General features: G+C 34.0%; 1 protein-coding gene across 6 annotated transcripts in view; it reads right to left on the bottom strand.

The window, feature by feature from the left end:
- The window catches only part of COL4A5 (collagen type IV alpha 5 chain), a 237,559-nt gene that overhangs the window by 139,522 nt on the left and 71,940 nt on the right, over window positions 1-26,097 (bottom strand). For all 6 annotated transcript variants that reach the window (XM_023249437.2, XM_023249436.2, XM_023249434.2 and 3 more), the window contains exon 2: window positions 5,770-5,829. In XM_023249437.2, coding sequence (XP_023105205.2) covers window positions 5,770-5,829 — 60 coding nt within the window. The remainder of the gene's footprint in view (window positions 1-5,769; window positions 5,830-26,097) is intronic.

The following is a 26,097-nucleotide window of genomic DNA, read 5'->3' as shown; positions in this document are numbered from 1 at the left end:
GTATTTGCATCAGCAATCTTGCTATTTGTAACAACATGGATGGAACTAGAGTGTATTATGCTAAGCAAAATAAGTCAGTCAGAAAAAGACAAATATATGATTTCACTCAAATGTGGAATTTGAGAAACACAACAGACGAACATAGAGGAAGGAAAGGAAAAATAAGATAAAAACCGAAAGGGAGGGCAAACCATAAAAGACTCTTAAATACAGAGAACAAACTGAGGGTTGCTGGTTGGGAGGTGGGTGGAGGGATGGGTGATGGGCGTTATGGAGGGCACTTTTCGGGTTGAGCACTGGGTGTCATATGTAAGAAATGAATCACTGGGTTCCAATCCTGAAGCCAGGACTACACTGTATGTTAACTACCTTGAATTTAAAGAAAAAAAAAAAAGCAATCTATAATAGTTCTAGTTGCTTTACATCCTCACCTATACTTAGTATGGATGTATTTTAATATTTAGACATTCTAGTAGGTTTATAGTGGTATCTTATTATGGTTTTATTATGCATTTCCCTAATTAACAATTTTGAGTAACTTTTAATGTGTTTATTTGCCATATACATATCTTATTTTGTGAAGTACCTTAAAATCTTTTGCCGCTTTGTTTCTAATTTAATTTTATTTTGGGATACTTGTTTTATTATTGACTTTTGAAATGTCTTTATGTATTTTGGATAGAAGGCTTTTTAGGAGATATGTGATTTGCAAATATTTTTTCCTAGACTGTGGATTGTGTTTTCATTCCCTCAACAATGTCTTCAGAAAAACTAAGTTCTTAATTTTGATGAAATTCAATTGAGCAAACATGGGATTCAACTCATAGGCCCAAGATTAAGAGTTGTAGCCTCTACCAACTGAGGCAGCCAGGCACCCCCACCAAGGAAATTTTAGTAGTGACTATATATTTGGTAATATTAAGGAAATGTTAATTCTTCCAGTATAATAATGGTATTTTTGGTTATGGTTTTAAAACTCCTTATATATTAAAGATATACAATGAGATACTTATGGATGAAATCTAGGATTCCTTTCAAAATAATCTAATATGTGTTTTGGCAAAGGGGATGGGGTAGAAGTGAAATATAACTAGCCATGATTTGCTACTTATTAAAGAAAAATGATTGAGGGGCGCCTGAGTGGCTCATTTGGTTAAGTGTTCGACTGTGGCTCAGGTCATGATTTCATGGTTCAATTTGTGAATTCAAGCCCTGCGTCGGACTCTGTGCTGACAGCTCAGAGCCTGGAGCCTGCTTCAGATTCTGTGTCTCCCTCTCTCTCTGCCCCTCCCCCACTCGTGCTCTGTTTCTCTGTCTCTCAAAAATAAATAAACATTAAAATTTTTTTTAAAATAAAGTAAAATGATTGATACATCTGTGTTTATTATATTAAAAAAATTTAATTTGATTTACTTGTCCTTTTCTAGCTTCTTAAGCGGAAAACTTAGATCATTGATTTTAAATCTTTCTTCTTTTTTTTTTTTTTTCAACGTTTATTTATTTTTGGGACAGAGAGAGACAGAGCATGAACGGGGGAGGGGCAGAGAGAGAGGGAGACACAGAATCGGAAACAGGCTCCAGGCTCTGAGCCATCAGCCCAGAGCCTGATGCGGGGCTCGAACTCCCGGACCGCGAGATCGTGACCTGGCTGAAGTCGGACGCTTAACCGACTGCGCCACCCAGGCGCCCCTTTTTTTTTTTTTTTTCAACGTTTAAATCTTTCTTCTTTTTTAACATAGGTATTTAAAATTCTTTCCCACTAAGCCCTGCTTTAACTCCATCCCACAATTCTCAGCATTACTCAAGGCTCACCCTAAGTGTAGTCTCCACCTGTCACCATACAATGTTATTGCAATATTGTTGACTATACTCCCTATGCTGCACTTTTCATCTATATGACTTGTTTATTTTATAAGTGGAAATTTGTACGTCTTAAGCCCCTCCACTTATTTAACCCATCCCTCCCTCATTCTCCCTTCTGGCAACCACCACTTCATTCTCTGTATTTAAGAGTCCAGTTTTTGTTTCTTTGTTTGCCTTTATTTTTATGTATATTTTAATTGTATACAACAATTGTGTTTGCAGATTTTTTAAATTCTCTAGTGATGTTTTTACATTGTTGTACAGTATCCATTCTCTCTGATGAGAAGCCCGTCATCATTCATATCATTGTGCCTCTTTAGGTAATGTGTATTTTTTTTTCTCTGGCTTCCTTCAATATTTTCTCTTAATCTGATTTTTCAGTAGACTCATTATGATGTGTCTAAGTATAGTTTTCTTTGTTGTTATTCTGCTTGTGATGTGCTGAATTTCTTATATCTATAAATTTATATTTCTTCATTCTTCTGCATGTTGCTGTCCAGTTCTCCCCGCACCATTTGTTAAAGAGACTGTCTTTTTTCCATCGGATATTCTTTCCTGCTTTGTCAAAGATTAGTTGGCCATACTTTTGTGGGTCCAATTCTGGAGTCTCTATTCTAGTCCATTGCTCCATTGCTCTATGTGTCTGTTTTTGTGCCAATACCATGCTGTCTTGATGATTACAACTTTGTAGTAGAGGCTAGAAAGTGTTATGCTAAGTGAAATAAATCATACAGAGAAAGACAGATACCATATGTTTTCACTGTTATGTAGATCCTGAGAAACTTAACAGAAGACCATGGGGGAGGAGAAGGAAAAAAAAAAAAAGTTAGAGAGGGAGAGAGCCAAACCATAAGAGACTCTTAAAAACTGAGAATAAACTGAGGGTTGATGGGGGGGGGTGGGAGGGAGGGTAGGGTGGGTGATGGGCATTGAGGAGGGCACCTGTTGGGATGAGCACTGGGTGTTGTATGGAAACCAATTTGACAATAAATTTCATATTTAAAAAAATTATATTTCTCACCAAATGTGCAAAATTCTTGCTATTACCACTGTCCTATTAATTTTTATTCCTTTTTCTCCCCTGTTTTATCTCTCCCATTGTTAGGGGACCCCATTTACATTTACATTAGACCATTTTTATTGTCCTAGAGGTCACTGAGGCCCTATTCTTTCCCTTTGTTCTTCAGGTTGCATTTTTGCTCTGATTCATCTCTAAGTTCACTGACCCTCTATTCCACTGTCATCATTCTGCTGTTATAAGCCAATCTGGTTAATTGTTCTTTCTGATATTTTGCTTTTCAAATCTAGATTTTCCTCATTATTTTTAGTTTCCAGTGCTCTATTGTGATGCTCTATTTATTCATTCTTAGGAGCACATTTCCCTTTAAATCAACAAATATATTTATCTTATCTGCTTTAAATCTTTATCTACAAATTTTAATAGGTGTCATTTCAGAGTTAGTTTTCATTCATGAGTCTTCTTCTTGACTATGGATCACTATTACCTGTTACTTCTCATGCCTATAATTTTTAATAGCACTTTAGACATTGTATGTTGTAGACATCCTAGGTTCTTTTTTCTTCCTCCGAAGAGTATTGAACCTTTGCTTTAGAAAATAGTAAACTCAGGTGAACTAAAACTTAAAAATTATATTTTCCCTTCAGTGGACAGCAGTTAAATCTATGTTCAGTTATCACAGCCTTCCAGCTATTCCTTTTGGTGGATTGTGTGAATCCTCCCCTATACATATAAAGTTCAGGACTCAATCAAGAATTTGGGTTTATAGGGAAATTTTTGGGCTCCATTCTCTGTGGCTCCCTCTATTGCAGCATATCTCCTATCACTTTCCAGTCATTCTGGAATCCTCAACTTTTTCCTCAACTTCTCAAGCCAAGAAGACTGTGGCTTTTAGTCTGGATTCTAGCCATCCTTTGCCAAGCAGACTGAAGGGTGCTCTCAGGAGAAAAGCCACCTAAGCGTAAACTTGCTCAGTGTACTCCCTTTCTTTCAAGAGTAGAATCTTCTCTAACTTTTTCCTACTTTCGGTCACTATATGACCATTAAGTAGGTGTTATTTTTGTCCAGAGTATTTACTTCTTATTTTAAGAAGAGTTAGTCTGATAAAAATCACTGTGCCAATATCAGAAATGAATCTCTTTTGTTCTTTTTATCACTACAGAAAGCACGCTTACTATAAAACTACTCCCGGGGTGCCTGGGTGGCTCAGTCGGTTGAGCGTCCAACTTTGGCTCAGGTCATGATCTCACAGCTCATGAGTTTGAGCCCTGCATCGGTCTCTGTGCTGACAGGTAGGAGCCTGGAGCCTGCTTTGGATTCTGTGTCTCCCTCTCTCTGTCCCTCCACTGCTCGCACTCTGTCTCTCTCAAAAATAAACACTTTTAAAAAATAAAAAAAATAAATAAAACTACTTCCCTCAAACTAATGTCACTTAAATAGGTGTTTTAGGCGTGCCTGGGTGGCTTAGTCGGTTAAGCGTCTGACTTCAGCTCAGGTCATAATGTCACAGTCTGTGAATTTGAGCCCCACATTGAGCTCTGTTCTGACAGCTCAGAGCCTGGAGCCTGCTTCGGATTCTGTGTCTCCCTCTCTCTCTGCCCCTCCCCTGGTCATGCTCTCTGGCTCTCAAAAAAAAAAATAAATAAACATTTAAAAATTTTTAAAAAATAGGTGTTCTAGATAACACAATTCAATTATTATTAATAGGTGTTCTGTTAGAAAGAAGTGGGTCAAATGGAACTTGGAAATATAGCATTGCAAAACAAATAAGTTTCTTTATATCAGGACTTTTAAACATCTTTAATGTGCTAGTAGACATTCTATATCCCTAAATGGAATATGCTCTTGAAATAATATCCTAAAATTTGTCATATATAATTAGAAATATTCACTGATTCATTCAAAAATATTTATTAAGCCCTAGACAGTGAAGACTAGAGTATAAACCCATTTCTCCTAGCACAATTTGCTATCGTGTTTTAATCTTCTAATTTCACTGTCAGTCATTGATTCACAGTGGCTAGGTTTATGCTACTTAATCCTCACCAATACTTAGGTTTTTTTGTTTTGTTTTTAAAAATTTTTTTAACGTTTATTTATTTTTGAGAGACAAAGAGAGAGCATGAGCAGGGGAGAAGCAGAGAAAGAGGGAGACACAGAATCTGAAGCAGGCTCCAGGCTCTGAGCTGTCATCACAGAACCCGACGTGTGGCTCGAACTCATGAACCTTGAGATCATGACCTGAGCCGAAGTCAGATGCTTAATCGACTGAGACACCCAGGTGCCCCACCAATACTTACTTTGTAATTATCGTATGTATACAATAGAGGTGCTGCTATTAGAAAAGTGAAATAAAAATAGAGGTTCACTAATCGTTAACTTACATGGACTAGATAAAAACACATGAAATTGGCTAGTATGAAACTCAATACAGATGAGTAGCCTGATAAATGTTAGTTTCTTTCTTAGTGTTTTTTTCTTCTTTTGCCTATTAAGTTAGTGGTTTTAACAAGATTGATCATAGATAGGTTGGTAGACTACAGCTCTCAGACCAAATGCAGTAAGAAGTCTGTTTTGTACAGTCCAAGAGCTAAGACATTTTTTTTATACTCTTAAAGGACTTTTAAAAAAAATGTTAAAAATTGTGTGATAGGGATATTATATGGCCCACAAAACCTAAAATATTTACTATATGGTCTTTTACAGAAAATGTTTGCTAACTCCTGAGATATAGTCTAATCCTTATAATTATCTAAAATAAGCAGTATGGTAGAATTCATTTTATTTACTTAGATGCTGAGGTAGAAGCCCTGATTTAAAAAAAAAACATATTAAAACACTATTTTACTGGTTTTACTAAGTTTTCAAAGGCTCATCTCAAATCTCACCTTTTCTCCTTTTACACCACTACAGTCACATTTTGATCCTGGAGAACAACCATAGCAAGCCTATAAGGAAGAAAAAGAGGGAGAAAGATTATTAAATATGAACCTGAAAATCAGTCTCTGACTTACCCTTCAACTAAACTCAACAATCCAAATTTGTAAAACTAATACCAGAAAAATATCTGAACAGATATATACCAAATTGCAAACAATAGTTACCTCTGGGGAAGCTTTCACCTTTTATGGTACACATTTCCATTTGATCTTTTCATAATGAGCAGATGTAACTTTCATAATTTTAAAGTGAAAAATATCCTTTTAAAAAGATACTAAAAATTAAAAAGCAATTCAAATAATTTCCCTGTAATATTATTTGCCATTTGTCCAAGCTCTTAGGAACTCTTTTCTTTCTCCTAACATCACATTCAAGAAATGACCTTTCAATCTGTATTAGCAATGACCTTGGTGACTAGCTAAAGATGTCTGACAGTCAAAGTTGCTTGACTCTGCACTCGTGAGCAATCATGGAGCATAAAATATGTAATGCTATCTTTTACCAACTTTTTTTCTTCGCTCCCATTCTCTCATTGCTAGTAGTTCAGTCTATAATGACTCCAACAAGTTTTACCACAAATGTTGTTCCCACAGCCTAGATCCTCTAAAAAGCCACTACTAATAAATTCCTTTATTCATATTAAGAATTGAGGTCTTGAAGCCAGAAAAATATCCTCCTCCAAAATAAGGACCCATAAGAGAGGCACTTGGCTAGCTCAGTCAGTGGAGCAGTCAGTGGAGCCTTGATTTTGAGGTTGTGAGTTTGAGCTCCACGATGGGTGCAGAGATTAGTTAAAGACAATAAAAATCTTAAAAAATAAAATAAGAACCCATAAGAGAAGAAGATAATAGATGACTTCTGCCATCCAGATCTACCTTATACTCTGACATAAAGCTGAACTCCTTAGAAAAACAAATAGTAGTTAGTTTAACCTATGTAGATAGCTCTCCATTTATGGACAGTAAGGTGGTATATTTTTCTTTTTTTTAATTTATTTTGGTTTTTATTTTTATTTTTTTGATTTGGGGATCTCTTTTATTTTTTATTTTTATTTTTATTTATTTATTTTTTCAATATATGAAACTTATTGTCAAATTGGTTTCCATACAACACCCAGTGCTCATCCCAAGGTATACTTTTCATTAAATAAGAGAAACTTTTATGTAATGTAAATACCAAATAATGTGTATCAATGCTCAGCCTTGGAAAACTGTGACTTAAAAAGTACCTAAGTGTCCTTCCCAACATTCCCTGTGTTCCTTTACTCCAACTACTACCAGAATACTTTCCCCAATCCTTATCAAATTACTGACCTCATCCTTCTAGTCATAACTCCTAATCTACTCAGCTGCAACTAGAAGCCAGCCAGATGCTGGAACTCCTTTTCCTGATTAAGAGCAAACAACAATGGTTTGATGTTGGGGGTAATCTCTCACTCTGCAAGTTGCTGTTCCTGTAACAGATGCTCCTGACATTTCTAATCGAAAGGCTGTTATGCAGCTATTATTCATCATACATAGTTGATATTAGCTTTCAGTATTATACATCAACTACATTACAAGTGAAATGGACTTATACAGACTTACTCATCAAACATGAATTGCGCATTATTAGAGGCCAGAAAACTGGTTAAGCAATAAACATGAATAAGACACAGCTCTTTCCAACATATAAAACTAATTCAACAAATACTTATTGATCACCTGTTATATGCCAGCCACTATGTCACATTAGGTGTAGGTAGAGATGCAAAGACCGTACATTACTGCTCTCTAATGGAAAGGATAATTCCATACAGAAAAATTACATTACAGTGTGTCAGTAACAGAGGTTAATTTAAGATGTATAACTTTTTTGTGTAAACATGAATTGTAGATTCCAAAGTATAAGCTTACAAATTTTAGAAGATACCAATTCACAAGATGAGAACTGTCAATGGTCATATTCACTGAATTGGATTGTGCATATTATCAATAATCAGTTACAAGCATTAATGGAGGATAAAAGATAGTGTACAAAATGGCTATACATTTAAAAACAATTAACATTTGACTTTGAAATGTATGTCTATACTTTATTTTTAAAATTTTTTTAACGTTTCTTCATTTTTTAGAGATGGAGAGAGACAGAGAATGAGTGGGGGAGGAGCATAGAGAGAGGGAGACACAGAATCCGAAGGAGGCTCCAGGCTCTGAGCTGTCAGCACAGAGCCTGATGCGGGGCTCGAACCCATGGACCAAGAGATCATGACCAGAGCTGAAATCGGATGCTTAACCAACTGAGCCACCCAGGTGCCCCTGTCTACACTTTAAATGTAAATATTGGTGCATAGTTTTCTGGTGTTACAAGTAAAAGATGGTACAACTTTCCATTTTCATCTTTCATTAAGAAATCCTTCTTTTTAAAACATAAATTAAGCTCCTGAGAATAATGCAAAACAATAGACAGAAAGGGTTTGTTAATATGGAGAAGATACTACATGAATTTTACTTATAATATTTTTGACTTCTAAGTATCCAAAAATATCCTCCAACTTCTAATATAATTTTTAAACAAACAATATAACTTTGAATAAGTGTGCATGTCAATTCAAAGGTAATTTTATATATAATTTTTCTTTAAAATCAGTAATTTCACCTTTTTTCACTTATTACTTCAAATGTAGCTATACTTTAGAGAGGTCACTACTTAAAACATTTGATATTTGTTTGAATTCAGTTTTAAAATGTAATTTTTATTCTATTTATTCCACCTACTTTACAATGACACTGGTACTCTGGCTTTTTTTGTTGTTTTTAAAGCCAATTGTAATACACACACCGACCACTAGATGCCACTTTTCATACAGTTATAACAGTGATGCCCACATGGAAATAGCCCCAGTTTGACATTAGGTTAATGCAGCAACATGTTTTTTTTACAAAGAGCCATTAATATTAATTAGGTGCCCAATAAGCACAAAGCACAGTTTTAGGGCTATGAGTTGTACCATAAAATGTGTAGACACGAGTGCTGTTTTTAAGAAACTTCCAATCTAGTTAAAAAAAACCCAAAAAACCCTATGCCTAAATAAATAAAAATAAAATTTAAATACAATGGAATAATGACATAGGAGACAATGGTAACAGAATGAGCTCTAAAATACAAGAAATACATTCTGAGTTTACTTCAGCAATTGAATCATTAGGAAACTCTAAAAAAAGAATATATAAAAAAAGGAATCTATAAACAAATCATTGCCATATCCTAGACCTCAATTTTCTCTTTGGTAAAATGACAGATGGATGATATAACCTCTTTAGGAAGCTTCCAGATCTTACAGTATGTGATTCAGTAGGATTTACCAAGTAAAAATGAGTGGTATAGTCAATAATTGCTATCAAAGTTAACAAAGAGGACTCCCTTGAGTGTGGAGTGTTCACTAACAGCTCTGTAGAGAAGGTAAATAAATCAACTTCAATTTTGAAGAATGGACAGAAAGATATCTAGAGGAAAAATGCCCATGCTAAGTACTAAAATCAAAACACAAAATTTTTGTGGGCAAAGAGCCAGATTAAATATTAAGTACCTCTGTCTAAGGACTTCTTAAATCCATATGAGAAAAGTATAGTAGGAGATAAGGCCAAAGAAAGAAAATATTTTAAAAAACTGGAAAAACTAATTCTGCAAAGTCACTGAACACCGTTAAAACAAGAAAATGATGCAACTATATTAATGTTTTAAAATTCTTAGGGAGAAAATAATAAAAAGTATGGAAGATTTCTTATTATCACATAGAAAAACACATCACGAAGCTACAATAATTAAAACAGTATGGTGTTGTTCAAAGAACAGGCAACTCAATGAACTATAACAAAAAGACCAGAAACACACACACATTATATGATAAAAATTGACTTTTATCCAATAAATGTGAAAATAATGGATTGTTCAACAGAGGGTGCTAAGACAAGTATAGAAAACAATGAATTGAGATCTCAGGCCCCCACGGTTAAAAAAAAAAGAAAAGAAAAAGAAACAGATATGAGAATTAAAAGTGGAAATGAAAGCAAACTTCTGTATGTATTAAGATCACTTAAAGAAATTCACAAAAATTCAGGTATTAGGATCCCATCTTACAAATGCTATTTCAATAAGCTTGAAATTGGCTACCAGAATCCAAAATTTTAATAAACATCTCCAGGTAATTCTGATACAGTGATTCAAGCTATATAAACTACAAAATAATGGCATAGAAAAATAAGAAATAGTCCAATAATGTGACTAGTTAAGTATCCTGACTGATATGCCTGCTTAAGAAAGAAACTAAAAATGCTTTTAAAATGTAAATATGTCTTAAAGCATCAAAGAGAAGCACAAAAGGAGGTATCAGGCCAAAATCTAGAGAAAAAAAAAATAACAGTAAACTGACCAATGAAACTACTTTTGCCCTGAGGGCATTTAGAAAAACTGGAGAATTTAAGATTCTTGTTTCACAACTTCTTCAGTGTAAAGGTATTATATAAGTACTCGATGGATTTCATCCCTAGGGAATTTTAAGAAAGATACCTTAGCACTCAGCAGAGAAGTACAGGGGGAAAACATCTTTGAGAAAGTATAACCACAAACTGGCCCACATACAGATCTGCAATCTAAATTAGCATCTAGCTGGGTGACCCAGTAATCTCAAATTACAAATTTGCTTAGAGTAGACTCCTATTGCTTTGATCTCCCAGAGGCTGGGCAGAAATACATACAAATCTTATGTAGAAGAATATACCTTCATAGTAAACTTCAAAGAATTCAAAAAAAATTTTTTTATATTTTTAATGTTTATTTATTTGTGAGAGAGAGAGAGAGAGAGCAAGAGACAGAGTGTGAGAAGGGGAGGGGCAAAGAGAGAAAAGAGGGAGACACACAATCTGAAGCAGGTTCCAGACTTTGAGCTGTCAGCATAGAGCCCAATATGGGGCTCGAACCCAGAGCTGTGAGATCATGAGTTGTGAGATCATGACCTGAGTTGAAGGTGCCCCCCCCAAAAATTTTCTTGAAAGGAAAATAAGGTATCCTATTCAAAAATCACTAAGCACACAAGGAAACAAAATACCATAAGCAAAAACCTAGAGAAACATCTGACAGCAGAAGCTGCTCAGCAATTTCGGGTATTAGAATTATTAGACACAAAATATATAACTATTTTTATAATCATTATAGATATTTTAAAACTTGAAAATAATAAATGAACCAAGAAATTGTAAAAAAAGAAAGGTAACATAGCTGAATTGAAATAAAATATAAATTTTAGAAGTTAAAAACCATGAAATTTAAAACTCAGTGGATGGGCTTCACAGCAGACTGCATATAGCTGAGAGACAGTTTAAAACATGACAAAGTTAAGAAATTATCTATAATGTATTATAGATATAATGTATTTCTATATATTATAAATATATCTATAATTATCTAAATTATCTATAATGTATAGATATAATGTATTTATAGAGATAAAACAGGGAAAATGTGAAATGATAGTGAAGAAGCATGGAAGCAAAGTGAGGAAGGAGAGCATATAGGTAATCAGGTTTACAGAAGAAGAGGTGAAAGAAGGAATGGAGCAGGGACAAGAATTAGAGATAATGGCAGGGTTTTCAAGAAATAATTAAAAATATCTGTAATTCAAGAAGTCTGAAAGATCCAATGGAAGAAAAATCAAAAATTTGTACACTAGATACAAATTAGTAACTTCAGAACATAAAACCAAAGACAAGGCTTTAAAAATATCAAGAAAGACAAGGGAGACTGCCTTCAAAGGAGTGGCAATTATTTATAGATTAATTCTCAGAAGTACAATGGAAGCCAGAAGACTAGAATGGCATCTTTATATGCTGAGAGAAAACTGTCAACTTATATTTTTTACCCAGTAAAGATACCTTTCAAGAGGAAGGTGAAAATACAGACATTTTTAGACAAATAAAAACTGAGAAAGTAGGTCCTTAGCAGGACTACACAAAATGAAATTCAAAACCTTTTAATATCTTCTCCCTTCATATGACAGGAAATGCAATTGAAATGGGAGGTCTAAAATACCAAAAGTAATGGAGAAAAAAAGTGTTATATTCATGGGTAAATGCAAACAAGTAGTAACTATAAAACACAATTATAAAGAGAGCCACAGGGTTCAAAAGTACAGACCTAAAAGAAAATCACAGTGATAACACATTATAAATCAGGAGAGGATGACTGAAGTTAAAATATTTCTAAGGTTATTGTAATTGTGTAGAAAACAGGCATAGGTATTGACTACTTTAGACTTTGATAAGGTAAGCATACAATTTAGGTATTCTAATTCCTAGGGTAAACCTTAAAAGAAGGTAAGTGAGGTGTTAATTCTAAAGGAGTGGAGGGGACAATATTTAATAAATCCAAAAAAAAAAAAACAAAAGAGAGAAAGTGCTATCTTAGAAAAAACAGGAAAAATAAAAGAAATGTATCAGTAATTACATCAAGTATAATTAATTGTAAAATGACATGATACAAGGAAATAATCAGACAAATTTGGAATGTGGTACATATGAAGGACAACTACCATGGACTCTTCAAAAAGTCAATGCCATGCCTTGGCTTTGTGAATGACAGCTTGAAGAGCTCTGTGGATCATCTCCCTAGCAAACGAAAAGAGCTGGTGACATTTAGGAAAAACAAAATTTATGTCTCTGGATATTACCCTAAGAACCTACAGCAAATGAAGAAACACCATTCAACAAAATTTACTACATCTTAGTTATGAAGAACAAGAATCTATGGCCTTTTAGCCATGACCCACCCCCTTCCTCTCCCCTTTCTCTATTCAGCTTGACAAAAGCTCCACACAAGGTGGAAGCAGACATGAACCTGGAGCTCCTTCTCCCTCCCTCCAGCTATGAGTTGAGTACTACAGTGTCTCACTAGAACAGGTCATCAGCATTTCTCATTCTCCCCCTTGACCAGTTCGAAGTTGTAAAACCTCTATTCCAAATTTAAATAGCTGAGAATTCTAAGGCTTTTGTGTTCCACATACCCTCAACTCACAAGACAAAAACTCTACCCCAGGTATGGCCGACTGAGAGTACTGTACTCAACTGCCCTAACCACAGTTCACTCACAGAGCACAGGATGGATACTAGCAGAAGCAAGTTGAGAAGACCAGATGCTACTGTCCTTCCCTGTGCCCCTGCTCGTAAAGCAGAGTGTCACTTCGAGAGAAGCAGGTCACTGTTCCTGCACCCCACTCTGGAACACTGTCATGGAGGTTTTACCTGGGTGTTGGTGGGTCTGGGGTGGGGGAACCATAAAACCAGAGACTTCTGAAGCTCTCTCTAAGGAACTTGAGTTTACTTGGGACATTCTAATTATAACAATGTATTTTTGAGTTTGTAACTTATATAGATATAATATGTATAACAATAATAGCATAAAAAGGAGAAAAAGGGAATAGAGTTTAAGAGGAGTGATATTTCTGTATCTTACTGAAATTAAGTTGCTATAAATCTTAAGTAGATTCTGACAAGCTATGATGCCCATGGTAAGCACTACAGCAACCAGTAAGAAAATAACTCAAAAATACAGTGAAGAAAATCATTAAAGTAATTATAATATTTAACTAGAAGGTATTCACTTCCTAAAAAAGAAGGCTATAAAGGAGGTACAGAAGAACAAAAAAAGCATGAAAAATATCAAAAACAAAAAAGGCAGAGAAAAATCTAATTATATCAATAATAACACTGAATGTGACTGCATTAAACAAGCCAATCAAAATTCAGAGATTGTCAGACCATATTTAAAAGCAGGATCAAATGATGTCTATAGGAGAATACATTAGATTAAAATATACAAAAAGCCTGAAAATAAAATAGAAATACAATCAGGCAAACAGCATCAGCAATAGACAAAATGTCTGTTTATCCCCAATACCTCTCCAATACTGCCAAATTCATATGTTGAAATCTTGATCCCAATGTTATGGTATTTGAAGGAGAAGACTTTGGGAGGTAATGAGATCACGATGGCACTGCCCTCAGAGTAGGATTAGTGTGCTTATGAGAAAAAGCCAAAGAGTTACCTAGCCCTCTTTCTGGCATGTGAAGATCTAAGAAATCAGCAGCCTGCAAGCCAAAAGAGGGCTCCCACCAGAACCTGACCATGCTGGCAGCCTGATATTAGAATTTCAGCCTCCAAAATTGTGAGAAATACATTTCTATTGTATATAAAGTACCAAATTTGTGGTATTTTGTGATAGCAGCATGAACTAAGATAGCAACCATAAGCAAGTTGGAGTGGATATACTCAGACAAAATAGATACAAAATTATTACTGGACATAAGGAAGGACATTTTATAATGATAACAGAGTCAAATCACCATAACAAGACATAACAAGTATAAACATGAATGCACCTAACAACAGAGCCCCAAAATACATGAAACAAAAAGTGACTGAATTGAATTTAGAAATAGTTCAACAACAATAGTTGGTGACTTTAATACCCAAATTCCAATAATGAGCAGAACAGCAAGGCAGAAGATCAATAAGGAAATAGAGGACTTAAACAACAGTATAAACTAACTAGACCTAAAGGACATCGATTCAACACTCTACCCAAAAGCAGTATAATATACATTCTTCCCAAAATTGTATAGAACATTATGCAGGATAGATCGTATGTTGGGCCATAAAATAAATCTTAATAAACTTAAGAAGGATTAAAGTCATACAAAGTATGTTTTCCTATGATAATGGAATGAAATTAGAAATCACTAACAGGAAGATGGGAGCCCTGGATGGCTTAGTTGGTTAAGCGTCTGACTTTGGTTCAGGACATGATCTCACAGTTCATGGGTTCAAGCCCCACATTGGGCTCTGTGCTGACAGCTCAGAGCCTGGAGCCTGCTTCAGATTCTGTGTCTCCCTCTGTCTCTGCCTCTCTCCCACATGCACTCTCTCCTTCTGTCAAAAATAAATAAACATTAAAAAAATTTAAAAAAAGAAATCACTAGCAGGAAGAAACCTAGAATATTCATAAGCATGCAGAAAATAAGCAATTTATTCCTAATTAACCTTTGGGTCAAAGGAGAAATCACAAGGTATTATGAGAAATTCTTTGAAAAAAATGAAACTAAACCCACAAAATACCAAAACATATGGGATGCATTTAAAGCATTGCTTAGAGGAAATTTATATTAGTAAATGCCTAGGTTTAAAAAAGATGTCAAGTCAATAAACTAATCTTTTACCTTTAGATATTAGAAAAAAGAGGAAAGGGGCACCTGGGTGGTTCATCTGTTTAAGTGGCTGATTTTGGCTCAGGTCATGATCTCACGGTTCGTGGGTTCAAGCCCTAAGTTGGGCTCTGTGCTGACAGCTCAGAGCCCAGAGCCTGCTTTGGATCCTGTGTCTCCCTCTCTCTCTAACCCACCCCTGCTTGTGCTCTCTCTGTCTCTCAAAGGTGAATAAATGTTAAAAAAAAATTTTAAAGAAAAGAGGGAAACTAACCTGAAGCAAGTACAAGGAAGAAAATAATAAATATGTGAAATTAATTAAATGGAGAATAGAAAAATAGAGAAATAGAGAAAAGCAAAGAAACCAAAAGTTGGTTCTTAGAAAAGATTGACAAAATTGACAAGGCACAAAGAAAGAGGGAGACTCAAGTTAATGGGTTTTTTAATTGAAAGACTCAAATTATTAAAATCATGAATGAAAGAGGGGACATTGTTACCAACATCAATAGTAAGAACAGGGAACTTCCTCAGGCTAACATTATTCTTAACTGGTGAAAGATTGAATCCTTTCCCTACAAGATCAAGAACAAGACAAGGATGTCTACTCTGTTCTTTCAAACATCATTCTAGAGGTTCTAACCAGGGTAATTAGATAAGAAAATGAGCCATTCATATTAAAAAGGAAGAAGTAAAGCTATTTCTATTCACATATAACATAGTCTTGTACATAGAAAATTTCATTAAAGCTAATAAATAAGTTCACAATATTACAAGGTATAAAATCAGTATACAAAAGAATCAATTGTATTTCTATACACTAGCATGAAATTAAGTAAAAATCCATTTGCAACAGTGTGAAGAAGAATAAAATACTCGGGAATAAACTTAACTAAAGATATATAAAACTTTTACTATGAAAACTAAATCATTATTGAAAGAATTTAAATAAGATCTAAACAAATGGAAAATAACCTATGTTCACGGATCAGAAGATATAATATTGCAAAAATAATAATGCTTCTGACTTTTTTCAGACTCAAAGCAATCTTTATCACAGTTCAACTACCTTTTTTTTTGCAGAAATGGACAAGCTGACTCTAAAATTGATATGGAATTTATATGAAATTGCAAGGTACCTCAAAAGTCAAAACAATTTTGAAAAAGAACAATGTAGAATTCACATCTCCCATTTTCTAAACTTACTACAAATCTACAATAATCGAACCAGTGCAGTGCCAGCATCAGGACAGACATAAATCAACAGAATAGACATGAGAGTCCAAAAATAAACTCATGAAAATATGATGAATTTGTTTTTTATAAGGGAGTCAAGAACATTTACTAAAGAATAGTTTTTTTCAGCAAATAGTGCTGAGACAACTGGATATTCGTATGCAAATGAATGAACTTGGACCTCTTCCTCATACCATACATAAAAATTAAAACAAAATGGATCATAGATTAAATGCAAGAGCTAAAACTATAAAAATATTTTTTTATTTTTAAAAATTTATTTATTTAAAAAAATTTATTTATTTTGAAAGAGAGAGTGCAAGCACAAGTTAGAGAGGGGCAGAGAGACAGGGAGAGAGATAATCCCAAGCAGGGTCCACGCTGTCAGCACGGAGCCCAACATGTGGCCGAATCTCATGAACTGTGAGATCATAACCTAAGCCAAGATCAAGAGTTGGACCCTTAACCAACTGACACCCAGATGCCCCTAAAACTATAAAACTCTTAAAAGAAAATGTAAGAGTAAATCTTCCTGACCTTTGGTTAGTCAAAGCCTTCTTAGATACATTATCAAAAGCACAAATGACAAAAGAAAAAATAGTTATTTTTTAAATTTCATAAAAATTTATTTTTTTAAATTTCCATCAAGTTACAAAAAATTTGTGCTTCAAAGAACACTATCAAGATAGTGAAAAGACAACCCATAAAGTGGGAAAACATTTGTAAATGATGTACATGATAAGGAGTGTGTATCCAGAGTATGTAAATAACTCTTATTAACTTACTGGCAAATAACCAAATTTAAAAATGGGCAAAAGAAGCAAAATGTCCATCAACAGATGAATAGAAAAAGAAGATGTGATAGATACATACAATAGAGTATTACTCAGCCATGAAAAAGAATGAGATCTTGTCATTTGCAATGACATGGATGGATAGGTATAATGCTAAGTGAAATAATTCAGAGAAAGACAAATACCATATGATTTCACTCATATGTGGAATTCAAGAAACAAAACAAATGAACAAAGGAAAAAACAGACTAAAAAATCCCAGACTCTTAAATACAGAAAACAAATAGGTGGCTGTCCAGAGGGGAGGTGGGTTGGGGGCTAAGCAAAACAGATAAAGTTACAAAATAAATATGTCACAGAAATGAAAAGTACAGCATAGGGAATATAGTCAATAATATTTTAAAAATATTGTTTGGTATAACTATACTTAATGCAGTGAGCACTGCATAATGTACAGAATTACCATTATGTTGTACATCTCAACACAACACTGTATGTTAGAAGTATGTTATACTTATAAATAAATAAATACATAAGCAAGAGAGAACAGAAAAAGTGAAAAAAATAAATATTTATAAGTATTGGTAATTAAATCAACTCAATTTTGAAATATTATATATATATATATATACATATATATGTATATATATATAAAGATATATATATATACATATATATGTATATATATATATATATATATATATATATATATATATATATAAAGATAAAAAATACCTAGTGGTAAGGTAGGAGAGAAAAAGCAATGTCACATGCTAGTCTTAGGAAAATGACTTTGTATATCTCTATGTGTAAATTTGGAAATATTTTAATACTTACATTCAATGAGGAAGTTAGTTAAGACACTGGGTTAAAAATTAGTGATGAAGGCCACCTGGGTGGTTCAGTCACTTAAGCGTCCAACTTCGTCTCAGGTCATGATCTCGTGGTTCATGGGTTCGAGCCCCACGTTGGGCTCTGTGTTGTCGGCTCAGAGCCTGGAGCCTGCTTCAGATTCTGTGTCTCTCTCTCTCTCTGCCTGTCCCCTGCTCTCACTCTCTCTCTTTCTCTCTTTCTCTCAAAAATAAATAAACATTAAAAAAATCATAATAATAAAATAAAATAAATTAGTGATGAGAGGAAGGAGGTATTTTTTAATGATAACAAGAAAAATAAAGGCAAAGTCTTCAGAAAAAGATCTATAAAAGAAAGTCATGGTCCAAATAGGACAGAAACCAAGTGAATTTGTAAGGCTACATTTGACTATAATTCAAGACTCTAGTTTGAGCTGCATAGATTTTGTGGCTTAAAATTATAATTTTTTGTCTCTGAATCCAGTCATAATATGAAGTTCTAAGTATAACTGATATTTACATAATTATATTGCTGTCCATTTTTCATCAAATTTTAGATTAACTCTGAAGGCAAATCCTAGGAGAATTAATTATTATGATAGAACAGCATGTACAAGTTATAAACTCTGATAGCAAAATAATGACACAACTGGGAGAAACTGGCAGGAGAAGGATGCAGGAGAGTAATATAGGAAGCCTTTTTTCCATAAAAAAATAAAATAAAAATGGGAAAAGGAATACGAATAGACATTTCTCCAAAAAAGATAATATAAATGTTCACTAAACACATAAAAAGATGCTCAAGATCATTAGGAATCAGGGAAATGTAGATCAAAATTACAATGAGATAGAACTTCACACACAGTAGGATTGTTATAATAAAAAATATATAACATCAAGTGTTAACAATGATTCCAAAGCAATTAGAACCCTCAGATATTGCTGGTGGGGATGCAAAATGATGCAATTGCTTTAGAAAACAATCTGGTAGTTTCTCAAACAAACATATGACCCACAGCAATTCTACAATTCCACACCTAGGTATATACATAAGCAAAATAGAAACATATATCCACACAAAAATATATACATGAATATTCATAGTATCGTTATCCAGAATGACCTAAAAAGTATAAAACAACCCACATGTCCATCAGTTGGTGGACTGACAACCAAAATGTAGTATTTGCATGCAACTGAATATTATTCACCAATAAAAATAAAAGAAGTACTGGTTCACTCTATAACATGGATAAACTTTAAAAACATTATGCTAAGTATAAAAAAAAACACACAAAATACCATGTGTTGAATGATTCCATGTACATGAAATTTTCAGGAAAAGTCAAACTTACAAAGACAGCAACTAGATTTGTGGTTGCCTAGGGCTCAGTAGTTGGGGGACCATAGCGAGTGACAGCTAAGAGTTTCTTTTGGGGTTGATTAAACTGTTCAAAAATGGATATTGGTAAAATTCTAAAAAGTATTGAACTGTGAACATTAAGTGGGTAAATTATATGTAAATTATATCTCAATGAAGCTGTTAAAAAATCAGTGTCATGTGAGAAGTCTATTCTATCAAGAATAATCAAGGTTCTGGGATTTTTCCCTAGTTGGAAGCTAACCTGTTAGCCTGCCATAGTTTCATGGATACTGGCAGAAAATACAAGACTCTTTAACCAGGGACAATAATTTATTATTCACAGCAGTGGCTCTAGCTTCCCTGAACCACAGTTCCCACAGGGTGATATGAAAACGACAAGGTAATGCCTTCACATACATATTATTGTTTAGTAGAAAAACTGAATGTTTAGAAAACCGACATATTTTATAAAGGACAGTAAACTTGTTTGACTTTTGCTCTGAGATGTTACCTTTATTATACTAGACAGTAAAGAAACCTGGTTTTTCCTCCAAATAGAAATACTATTTCTATTTTCCAAGTTGCTCACTACACAAATACCTTTGAAAAGATGATCCGGAACAAAGAGCCAGCTCCACTCCTCTCGAGATATACAGAGACATGAGAGAGCTATAGTAAATTTTCTTCCAACATATTCCAGATTTTTAAAAATTTAAGAAAGTAAAACAAATGTAGGACATGAACAGCTATAAAAGACTTTTTAGGACCATTAGGGACATCTGAATATTAAATTATACTTTAAAATCAGTGTTATTTTTTTGAAGTGTGATAATGATAATGTTTATGTAGTATAATGTCCTTTTCCTTTGGTGAGACATGATGCCTGCTGGGGTATTTAGGTATATAATGTACATGACATGTGCAAATTACTTTTAAATGGCTTACCAAAAGTAAGTGTTTTTTTACTTCTTGTGTATGCTTGTGTATAAAGTTTTTTACACACTTTATACACACTTTATATACACACACAAATTACTTACATAATCATTAAACTTGCACATACACAGATATTGGAGAGCAAGAGACAAAAATATAAAGTAAATATGGCAAAATGCTAACAAGTATTGAATCTACAGGGACAATACAGTGCTTTTCATGGCATGTTCTTTCAATTTTTGAAAATATTGTTACTAAAAAGTTAGGTAGGTAAGTAACTAATAAAAGTGTTAAGAGGCAAGCATCCTCAAACTGCAAAAAAAAAAAAAAAAAAGGACAAATTGCGACACGTATGTTGTTTCCCAGAGACATCAAAACATAAGGTTACATGGAAAGGTTCAAATAAAAGATGAAAAAAGTTGTATCGTACAAATAAATAAAGAAACCTGATATCACTATACTAATTTCAGATAAAATAGATTTCAAGACAAAAAGATATTCATTACAAAAAAAGACTTCATTACAAAAGATAAAATAGGGTCACTTCAAAATGATAAAAGATTCTGTTCACAAGAAGTACACTTTAAAAATACCGAAAAGTTGTATGCACTAGTAACATCCTAAAATATACACAGTTGAAAGTACCAGATCTACAAGGAGAAACAGACAAGTCGACAATCATAGTTGCAAATTTTAAACAGATCTCTGACTACTGATAGCACATGGAGACAAAATAATCTATGAAGATGTGGAAAGAGTTAAACATGACTACAAACTTGTTCTAGTGAACATACATAAAATAGTGTACTCATCAAATTAAGCACACACATTTAGATCAGGCACACCCTGGATATTTATAAAAATTCACCATACATACACTAGTTTTTAAGGTTAATCCAAGCCAATCTTAAAGGATAGAATTTATGCGGAACATGATCTCTGACCATAATACAATTAAGTTAGAACAAATAGTTTAAATCTAACCGAACTCTTCCAGAGAACAGAAAGGGAGGAATAAAGCTAACATAACCATGATACCACATCTAAATAGGACTAAGTGTAAATGGAAAATCAGAGGTCAATCTTACCAATGAATATAGTGTAAAAATTCTAACTAAAATGTCACAGAGGTGGATTTAACCTAGGCCCTAGCTATTATTGAAACGAAAGAAAAAGTTTGAAAAAGAAACAAAAATGTCATTCACAGATAATATGACTGCATAGGAAGAAAATTTAAAAGAATATACGTAGAAATTAAAAATAATAAAGTTTAGCAAAGTTTCTGGGTATAACTCTAATATATTAAAGTGAACTATATTTTTATATACCATCAGAAAACAAAAAAAAATAAAATAAAATACAATAAAAAAAGACAACTTACAATGGTGTCCCTAGTGCAGTCTCCCAGAAAAAAAAGTAAAGGAACCAAATATGATGAGCATTTGACAAAAAGTGTATGAGAAATACCTGTTAAGAATAGGTGAAATGTAAATGTAATCATAGAGTTTTATCTTGCTCTACAATAAACAACATCTTCATAATATTCACATCTTCAAAATACTATAAACATCGCTTACTGATTTAGCTGAAAACAGCATCTTTTATTGGGAGGAGTTAGAAGAGATAATAAGGGCGGTAGCAGAAAGAGCACTTCATCTGTCCTAACACAAAGCAAGTAGATAATGTGTTAATAAAGAAAAAAATTATTTGTAAGTTTTTGTTCTTAAGGAACTGATCCAGGAAGTCAAAATGGATGAGGAAAGGAACATGTTTTTTCAGTATAAGTTGTACTTTCTAAGCCATATCCATGCAATATAATATTGTGTCATATTACTATACAATGGTTACTCTCATGAGTCTCATAAACTCTTAGAAGATATTCATTTAAATTTAACATTTCAAAACAGAAGTCATCTTTAACCTGGCGACTCTTAACACAGAACCTCTGTTTTAGAGAGTATGGATAGTCCAAGGCTAAAAATTTTACATATCTTTCTTTACATGTTTTATTTGGTATCTCATCACAGTCCATAAACAGATCTTGCTGTTTCTTCCTCATAAATGCTATCAATAAAAGAATGGTAGCAGAGTTGAAAGAGGTCTTAGACTATCTAATCTATTCCCCTGGTTTTATACAAGAAATGGAGGGTCAGTCAATGACAGAGCCAGAGCTAGAATGAGTTTCTTGACTTTTCCAATACTTTACACTGATTCCCATTCACTTCCCAAATCTGAACAAAAGTCAAGGTATTTTGCCAGATTTTGTATAAAGAGGAAACATTTTCTTCTCACTGCCATAAAAGTATTTCTTAAAAAATCAAATCGTAGATGAACATATTAATCAATTTGAAAGTCCTATAACCAAAGCTGCCACTTTCTACAAACCCAGAACTGAAAATATGAGGAGACTCATTAAAATATGATGACTACAACATGTTATTCACCAATAGTAACAGTTAATGATTTTCTCTGATCAAAAACATAATAATTTGGGGGCATCTGGGTGGCGCAGTCGGTTAAGCATCTGACTTCAGCTCAGGTCATGATCTCGCAGTTCACGAGTTCGAGCTCCATGACAGGCTCTGTGCTAACAGCTCAGAGCTGACAGCTCAGAGCCTGGATCCTGCTTCAGTCTCTCTGCCCCCTCCTTGCTTGCACTCTGTCTCTCTGTCTCTCTCAAAAATAAATACACATTAAAAAAATGTTTTTTTTTTAAACATAATAGTTTTTAAGAAAACTAAAGAATAGGGGCACCTGGGTGGCTCAGTAGGTTAAGCATCCGACTTTGGCTCAGGTCATGATCCCGGGGTTCGTGGGTTTGAGCCCCCCCGCATCCGGCTCTGTGCTAACATGTCAGAGACTGGAGCCTGCTTCAGATTCTGTGTCTCCTCTCTCTTCCTCTCCCCCGCTTGCACGCTCTGTCTCTCAAAAATAAATAAAAACATTTTGTAAAATGTTTTGAAGAAAACAAAGAATAAAGATACACTCATTTAGTTTTCAAGAAACTATTTTTTTTCCCAATGGGGACGGAAGAAGGTTGGGGAAAGGGGGTGAGAGGCCTAAATAAAAGGTTACCAAGCAGATGTATTCTAGACTGTAAGTTTATACTCATAAACTAACATTGAACAAAGTTACCAGGAAGATTTAAAGGCATCAGTTAACAGACATTGGTATCTTATCTGGAAAAACTAGCAAACATGTCATTATCAGAAGTACTTTAACCTTACAAGTCTATAGCCCTAGTGATTTTACACTTAGGATAAAAAAGCAATGCCTATTTTGGGTAAATTCTTTATTTCCATGTACTTTTGGATACCATTTGAAAATATGTCAAATGGAGAGCTTTTTAAATAATTAGGTTACTAGATGCTTTTAATGGCATTTGTGTAAATGTGATTTTTACATTAGAAAGTTATCCTAAATCAGAATGGCATTTGTTAAGAGTAGATTCTATGATTAGCAGATAAGAAAGAAACCATTATAAGCTACTCTAATCAAGAGCAATTTTCCCCCCGATTTTAGGTGCCAATAACCAAAAATTAAATTTGAAGAGTTTTTATTGAGTCTGGCTCTGTACAAATTAATATGGGATATATGGAGATTATTAAATATATTATCTCCCCAGAAAATTTTATAACCTAAAAAGGAGTATTAGAGAAATAAGCAAATAGTATTTAGTAAACAGAATGAGATAAATGACATAAGATGAACACAGTATTCAAAAGAGAAAAAAACGTTTAGAAAACTGGTAATAAACATAAAATGTACTTTTTCATATGCTACTCTAGGAGGTTTTTCCCTAGCAAGAATTCCCAAAGTTTTTAAGCAGAACAACACTATGCGAAGGAAATAAGTATATATGCACATGTTAATTATCTAAATTTGAAAATAAACACAAGTGAGGATCACAACATGGCAGAATTAGCTTTCCAGTCCTCAGCTCTACATGATGTATGATATCCACTTAAAATATTTCTAACCGTCCAGTCTCACCTAGTTTACACCTCTAATGATGATGAACTCAAAAGGCAGCCCACGGTACTGAGGCTTAAGACACTTTTGCAGTATGATTTAACCTGCTTAAGTCCCTTACAAAGAAAATTCAACAATGGGAACTTAAGCAAGTAATAGATTAAAATCATCTTAAAATGAGGTCAACCCAACAAATCACTTAATATTGCTTCTTAAAAGATATGATATAACCAGCAGAAGAAACATGTAATTTCTGTATTTAAACTGAAAGCAGTTATTTTACTTTGGGAGAATAGGGAGGTGGGCAGGACTTATACATAAATGGTTTCTGCCATAATGATTATTAATTTTTAATATGAACTTTTGGCAAGAAAATCTGATGATATATATTTCTTATCTAACCTGCAACTAAGGGATTATATGCATGGCATAAATGTGTTAACGATTCGGGGGTGAAAGGGCTACAAAACAATAAAAATGTAGCTCTTTACAATTCACAAATTATATCACATATATCATATTTGGTCCTCTCAGTAATAATGCTGTGATGTATGCAGGTATATTTATGGTTTTAAATGCAGAAATTGAGGTTTAGAGAGCTTAAACAAGCTTATCTAGGACCACATAGTAAGCTAACACTTGAGCTCAGATTTTTGTCTATTGTCTCTAAGTGCCATTAGTAGTAGAAGTACTACTAACTCCAGAAGAAAAGTATCCAAACTTCCAACTAAGAATTAGTGGTGCAGAATGATGGGATGATAAACACGATTAACACAATAAAGTCACTGGATTTTAAGTTATAATTTAATTTTGGATATAATGAAAACTTCCAACACCATTTAAAATGGTTTATTTTCAGATAAAGGAGTTAACCACAGCTATGGCTTCACAGAGAAAAGAAAACTGAAGAGTAAGATAAACCTTGATTTTGTGGCAAGAAGGTCTTTATGGACTGTCTACTGACAGCACTGCATGCAGCTCTCCATTCTACCAGGCCTGTACAGACGTATCCTGAGTTTTCAGCAGTAAAGGAGTTCCATAAATATAAAGAGATTAGCACAAGTCGAACTTATCTGTAGTTATTTGTTTTAACTTGGCCTTGGAAAAGTACTAACATCACAGATAAAAGAAACAAACAAAAAGACCACAGTACCATGATGATAAGAATAAAAACTTCAGAGTTGTGCTGAGCATAAATATGTCTGGAATGTCTCCTATAAAGCAGTCAAAACCTGTGTTCTAAGTGCATTTAAGACTCAGTGAGTCCAACTCCAGGGCTCTATGCCAGTGTAAAACTGTACTAACATGCCCCAGGCCTGCCTGTTGCCTGCTGGCAGGAAGGGAAGAAGAAGAAATTGTTTTTTGCCCATACACTGAGTAGACCAACATTTCCTGTGCATTTCTAACAGAATTACCGGCTGATCATCTCAGCTGCTGGTATTCATGGCAGGAGGACCTAATATGATCTTCATCTCACAGGCAGCAAAGCAGGAAACCCTGCTACCACTTCCAGTAAAGCAAGTGTTCTGCATGAACGCCTGCATGGTATTTTCCAACATGGGCAGAAATCTGGAAAACCCTAGTTTAGTTCAATCACAAAAAGCAGGAATGCTTCAGTTCTGGTGGTTTCACTTATAACCAATAGGAAAAAAACAATGCCTTATTAAAAGTGTTCTTGATTATGGAACACTGATTACATAAGATCCCTTATCAAAAGTGGGAAATAGTAAACCATCACCACCACAGCCTCTCCCAAATCACAAGAGCTCCAGCTCCATGCAATAGTCTTATCAATATTTAGAAAACTAACAACTTCCTCTAAAATTAAAGCTGGCAGCACTTTTTCAATACTTGTCACTCAAATAGAGCAATTATATCCAAAGCAGCTTCAATT

This window comes from Felis catus, chromosome X (assembly GCF_018350175.1).
Source record: "Felis catus isolate Fca126 chromosome X, F.catus_Fca126_mat1.0, whole genome shotgun sequence".
Taxonomy (NCBI): domain Eukaryota; kingdom Metazoa; phylum Chordata; class Mammalia; order Carnivora; family Felidae; genus Felis; species Felis catus.
Note: the sequence above shows the minus strand (reverse complement) of the source record. Positions and strands in the feature narration are given on the sequence as shown.